Source organism: Stegastes partitus, unplaced genomic scaffold (assembly GCF_000690725.1).
Source record: "Stegastes partitus isolate 25-593 unplaced genomic scaffold, Stegastes_partitus-1.0.2 Scaffold1410, whole genome shotgun sequence".
Lineage (NCBI taxonomy): Eukaryota > Metazoa > Chordata > Actinopteri > Pomacentridae > Stegastes > Stegastes partitus.
Window position 1 is genome coordinate 168,845 of NW_007579141.1, and position 6,356 is coordinate 175,200.

Consider the following 6,356-nt stretch of genomic DNA (forward strand, 5'->3'; position numbering starts at 1 on the left):
TATTTTTTTAAATAAGTAAAATTTTACATACAAAGTGGTGAGAAATGTTCATTTTTATGGTTCTTTAGCACAGATGTGGCAAAATATCTTGATCCAGCCTCCTACAAAGCTGTAAAGTGGCAGCTACATGCACCACATTTGACAGAAAGATGAAAAAGCCACTTGGAGTCATGCTCTAAGGCAGAGAGAAAGTCAGCGTGCACAAAGGTGCGAGGGCCTGAACATTGCTGCTTGCAGGTTTTTAAAAATATTCTAGTTATAGTCATTTTTCATGCAGTAGTGGAGAAGTACTCAGACACTAGCAATACGACACTGCAAATATGCTTTGTTGAAATAAAAATGCTGTATCAAAATTTGGCTCAAGTAAAAGTGCATACGGTCATGAAAAATGGAAATTGATCCTTTGTTTATACTTTTGGGCAAACAAACATTTGGTCCTTTGACACAGCGTCCATTAATGAAGGTGATAAACTACACTCAAGAGATGGTTAGCTTTTTCAACCATTTACTAAACAAAAATATCAGAAGATGTAATATTCTTGTGTGGAAAAAGTGGACAAACCCTTGGCACTGGAAGTTAGTTTTACTACATTTAGCTGAAATAACTTCCTGTAGGCATTTGGCGCAATTGTCCACCTGTCTCACATCAGCTGGCTCGTGCTGAACGCTACTTATAAACTAATGGCCTCACTTTGTTGTTGTTAACTGATATTTTTGACAGAACATCAAAACAGATGTTATATCTCATGACATTAAAAAAAAAAGCATGTTCATTGTCTCCACTTTTACACAGAAAACACAGACAACATCCTATCAGACAAGACAACGTCTAAGACAAGGGGTGTAAAATAGCTGCATTCCCAAAGATTGACAGTTTCTCCCTTTAATAAACCCAGACAGTGGATGGCCAATCTATACGAGTTCAGCATGTGACACAATCAGATAAACTTAGACTTCAGTAAAGAAAAGAAAATAGTAAGTGCCTGAAGTATACCAGTTACATCTGAGCCTGCCAAATAAGTTGTTATATCAGATGCCAAAAAAAAATATGTGACTCCAGTCAATCAGTTAGAATTGAATTGAAAATGCATTTGGAATTAGAGGTGAAATGTCTTCAAGGAACAAGAAATGTAATTCTCTTCTATGGAAGCTGTTAAAATGTCATTTGTCACCAGTTTATGTCATTTAATGCAAACCTATTCATCAAATAAAACTTTACTATAGGTCAAAATGTGCCATAGGTACTTTTAGGCTTAACTGTACCTTGATTTTATTTTATTTTTTTTAATACGAATAAAAATGTGAAATTTGACTTTCTTTGTCACGTGTTCATGTCATTTCCAGCCAGAAAAAAGGTCAAATAAAATTCACTCTATCAAAATCTGTCATAAGTATGAAAAATTTTAATCTCAATTCTATGCTGATTTTTTTTAAACTACGAAAATGTTGATTTTTTTTTTTTTTTACTATCTTTTATCAATTGATTGCGTAATTTGCAGCCCTCAGAAGTCTAATGTTCAAGTATAAATTCCCAGCAAATTAAAAATTGTCATGGATACGAATTATTTTGGTCTTAACTGTATATTGTTTTTGTTTGTTTGTTTGTTTTTAACATTAAAGGTACATTTTTTAGTTTCTCTGAATCAGTAAGGATGCAGTTCGCAGTCAGTTCCTGCAGGTGGCAGCAAAGGCGCCTGCTGTTGAATTCTGCTGCTTCATTTCGTGCTGCGAAGAAGAACAACTTGCGAGAAACAGCTGTGAACAGACACAGAGCGGCTAGCTGAAGTTCAGCACACTTACAGTGTGCTAGCTATCAAAAACAAATGTATTTTTTGTATTTATAAGCGGCAAAGACAAAAACAGCAGGACTAACCTGTACGCTGTGTCACTGAGCTGATACGCATTTGCTTCGGCTGCCTTGACGCCCTGACGCACTAGTTATATTTAGCCTAATAGCTTGCTAGTCACAGAGCTAGGCGTGTTAGCTCTAGCTTAGCCGTCTGTCACCCGGGTTGTGTTGTTCTCTGTAAAAGTGGCACCTTCTTTTATAACACATGAGTGTGTCGCTGGTCGTTATCCGTCTGGAATTGGCCGACCAGTCTCCTTCTCCACAAGGGTTCCAGTACTCCGCCGGTGAGTTCTGAAAACGCTTAAAGTTAGCCAGGCAGCTGCTAGCCTTTGTATTGTTGTCACAAAGTGCCATTATTGATTGAACTAGCCTGAGTGCATCAAAATGTAATGTGTCTGAATAATGTATGACCAGAGGCATTGCTGGGGTCTTGTCCTACATTAGAGGCTTAGCCAAACTCCAAAATCTTTAGATTTAACCTGATAATAGAACCATTGTTATGATATTTAGAGCAAGTGTGAGACACTGTGCTCCAGGCAAAGTAAAGTCATCCCACTTCCTTGCTATGCTGAGCCCATGTTCCATATTAGTCTCACAATGAGTGCAGGATAGCTAGAGCAGTGGTGCTCTAATTGTGTGCCTTGAAATTAATCTTTTTTTTGATGTTTCCATCATGGAGTTATAACCATATGTAAAAGTGAGCTTTGGAAATACTTACTTTCACAAATGTTCAAAAGACATTTGTGTTAAAAGGAAGTTGTCTTCCACTGTTGCTCATATTCTCACTTCATAGGAAATCTTTGGACTCACTGGGTTTTCCTTGTGCGTTTTTGTAGGGTCTTAACGATAATATTCTGAACTAGACAAGCAATTTGTTGCCTTATTTTGCGTAATAACGTTTATACTGCTAACTTTAATATTCAAATATCAGTAATGGCAATCGTATTTCTATATGGGGCACTTTGGTTCAACTGCTATGGTTAAATATGCACTGTCATCCTTTTGTTTATTTTAAATGTTGTTCTGTTGCCTCCTGTGCATCCTGCCTTTGCTTTGACTGTCAACGTACTTGTTTTGAAAGGTGCTCTATCAGTGACATTATCAGTGTAATTATTGTAGTCATTTGGGTAGCCGACCATTTCACTGTCATTAAAGGAGGTGTAGCTGTCAGTGAGTGGACACAGTTCATGCCTGAAGTCCTATATCCTGATATACCCAGAAAAAAATTACTAATGCAAATCATACCAGATCTGCTGTCTTTGTTTGTTGCTGACAAAATTCTGTCCATAGCCTAAATCTAACTTACTAACTACAGCAACTTAGTTCATCAACAAAATGGTCTTTCTTTGCTACTTGACTCCCCGTTGCCATATGTTGTAAGTTACTTTTATGTTTAACAGAATAATAGGTTAATAATTGATTTAATTTTAGCTGCTCTACGTTCTACTGCACAGGGGAGAATCTAAAGATGAAATTTGAGTCAAGCATGTTTTTATTACATTTTTTAAATGACATAGGAAATAGAACAATTATCACACAAAGCTGTGACTGTGTGAAGTTCAGTAAATAGTGATAGTCAAAACTAAATAAATTCATATAGGAAAATGTTAGGACCTCTTTGTAAACAATCTCTGACACTACAAAAGTAGACCTTTCAGTGACTCAGGAGCAACATTGTTTTGCACGTTCTGCCATCACGTTAAAGTCATAATAATAATCCATAACATTTTTTTTTTTTATCTGATTATTTATAAAGCACTCCGGCCTCAGATGTTGAGGCCTAATGGCGCCACTGTGTATGGCTCTGATATGGAGACATTCCAGGTTGTCCATTACAGATTAATGGGCCGCTGATTGCAAAAATGGGAAAAAATTGACTGTTTCTGTGGTCAAATGTGCAGTTGAAGGCATGTCAGAGGAGGAGCTGCAGGAGAAAGCTCTGGGTTTAGCCAAACACACTCTGAGTGGAAAGACCGACCTGGACAGAGCAGCCGTCCTGCACCAGCACATTGGCAGCAGAGCCATGGGGGACATGGTTATAGAAACCTTTGAACCAAGCCCAGGTAAGCACATGCATGGTATTAAGATAAGCAAACAAGTTCTTATCCTTTTTGGAAACATTGAATATAACTCAGAGTTGCTGCCAGACAAAGCAGAATCCTAAGAACAGCTGATGCAAAGTGTGGAATTTTGTACAATTATACAATCAGTTTAAAACTAAAACAAAAAAAACAGGCGTTAATACATCCATAAATATGTTACCATAATTAGGTTTGGGTTTTTTTTCCCCCATGTCTTTTCAAAAATATAAAATCTAACTCTGGCCCTGTGCTTTAAAGACTTGAGTTGACACTGCTAAATTTCCCTCATAGATAAGGGAGGAGGTGATGAGCCAAACAGTGAACTTCAGGATGCAAAGGCTGACAGTCAGGAGGGCACAGAGGGTTCACAGGACAGCAACACTGCCACAGGCACTGCTCCAGACTCCCCCTCCAAGCAGCTGCCGGACCAGATCTCCTTCTTCAGCGGGAACCCCTCAGTGGAGATCATCCATGGTATCATGCACCTCTACAAGACCAAGTAAGTCACATCTAACATGAATATTCTTTCTGATCCATATGAGCAATTGATGTGTTGTCCAGTGATAATACACTGAATACCTCTACAGATACTTCAAAATGCATTCATTGCATGCAAAATCTATTTTGACAGTCTACAGGGGGCTGGAGCTAGCTAGTTAGCAGCGACTGAACTTTGTTGGGTGTTTTTGTTGTGGGTTTTTTTTTTATATGGGATGTTTATATTTCTTTTTGTCTTTTTGAAGCAAAATGACTTCACTGACTGAAGATGTCCGACGCAGTGCGATGGTGTGCATCCTGACTGTCCCAGCCACCATGACCAGTCATGACCTCATGAAGCTCATGGCGCCATTTAATGATGTCATGGAGCATATGAAGATCATACGGGACTCCACCCCCAACCAGTACATGGTTCTCATTAAGTTCAGTACCCAGGTAAGTTCTCTGCACAATATAGATAGGTGATTTTTCCTTTTGCAAGTGAGGTTGGAAATATGTTGCTGTTTAATTTTAATGTTACACATTTTTTGATTGAAGGTAATAAGATGTCTGTGATGAAATATTACATGCATTCTCTGAAGAATGACATAATTTGGGGATAGGGCAGTTTGGAATGTAAAAATGTACACTTCTCTGAGCAACATCTGAAGCAAATAGTTGAGATATTTGTCCTTGTTTATGTACTTTAGAGGGAGTATTGTTAATCTGATGTAAAACATTTAATTGAAGTAGCCTAGAATTAGATTAAGAGATTTAACTTTACACAGGCCAATTAATAGTTCCTCAGTCAGCTCCAGGCTTGGACTCAGGTTGACATAACAATAGAGCTTTATATGCTCTAGAAATGGTTCAGAGTCTTGATATTTTATTCACTGTATGATTTCCCTCTACTGTCTTTTTCAGGCAGACGCAGACAGTTTTTACACAGCTTGTAATGGCCGCCAGTTCAACTCCATAGAAGAAGCAGTGTGCCAACTGGTGTATGTGGAGCGGGCGGAGGTTATAAAGTCTGAAGAGGTAAATCAAACCTCTCATCACCTCATTATTTAGTCTGCATGAACAAGTTCTCTGGCTGAATAACCACACACCAAACGAAACCGTAGCGTTGCACTGCCCTCCATGTGTCACCTGGGACCTCATCCAGCATCACTGTCGGGTGTGATTGTTAACTACACCCAGCAGTGATGGTTCTGGAGGAGAACCTGCACACTACTGCAGACAGATGAGAAGATAAACCACAGGAGGTCAGCGAAGAGTTATAACTGAGCGTAACTGAGGAGCATCTGGAAGCTTAAGATGGGACTGTGCTTTGAAGTAATAGTGAAGCGTGAACATCAATAAAACCAAGTGCATTGAAGTTAAAGAAGACTATGTTGAAAAATAATGCAAGTACAACCTTACTTATGTGACAGTTTCTGGTTCGGCCAAGAACTTTTTGAATGACCCTTGTACTTTTGGATATCACTGATGTGCTGATGTGTGCGGGCCTGCGCCCCTGCTAATCAGGCTAGCAGGTAGAGCGCACTCAAAACACGCTCTTTCTACCAGGAACTAAACATTCAACTCAGTCAAAAGAATTGTAAGCCACTATACCAATAATCAGGTAGTCATCATTCTTAAGTATAAATGTTTTAGTTCCAGTTATTTCTCTGCTTTTTTCCGTTTTATATAAAGGTAAAAATGTATCTGTTGCTCTAACAAAACAGATCTTTTGATGATGTCACATTGGACTGTGGAATCAGTAGTGGTACAGTCAGGGTGTATACTAAACAAACATTGCAGCCAGAGAAATGAGTGAAGTCAGTGTTTGTTCAGGACTGCAAACTTTTGACCCGACATAGCTCACAGGTTCCTCCCTTCCTACTCTGTCTCCCTGTCTTTCCTCCTCTCCTCTCCTCTCCTCTCCTCTCCTCTCCTCTCCTCTCCTC

General features: G+C 38.9%; 1 protein-coding gene across 1 annotated transcript in view; it reads left to right on the top strand.

Moving 5' to 3' along the window:
• The first annotated feature begins 1,740 nt into the window (after nt 1-1,740).
• Nucleotides 1,741-6,356, top strand: part of brap (BRCA1 associated protein) — a 15,498-nt gene continuing 10,882 nt past the window's right edge. The window contains exons 1-6 of the mRNA XM_008299379.1: nt 1,741-2,133; nt 3,751-3,912; nt 4,222-4,429; nt 4,674-4,863; nt 5,332-5,445; nt 6,270-6,289. Of these exons, the coding sequence (XP_008297601.1) occupies nt 2,055-2,133; nt 3,751-3,912; nt 4,222-4,429; nt 4,674-4,863; nt 5,332-5,445; nt 6,270-6,289 (773 nt within the window). The 5' untranslated portion in view covers nt 1,741-2,054. The remainder of the gene's footprint in view (nt 2,134-3,750; nt 3,913-4,221; nt 4,430-4,673; nt 4,864-5,331; nt 5,446-6,269; nt 6,290-6,356) is intronic.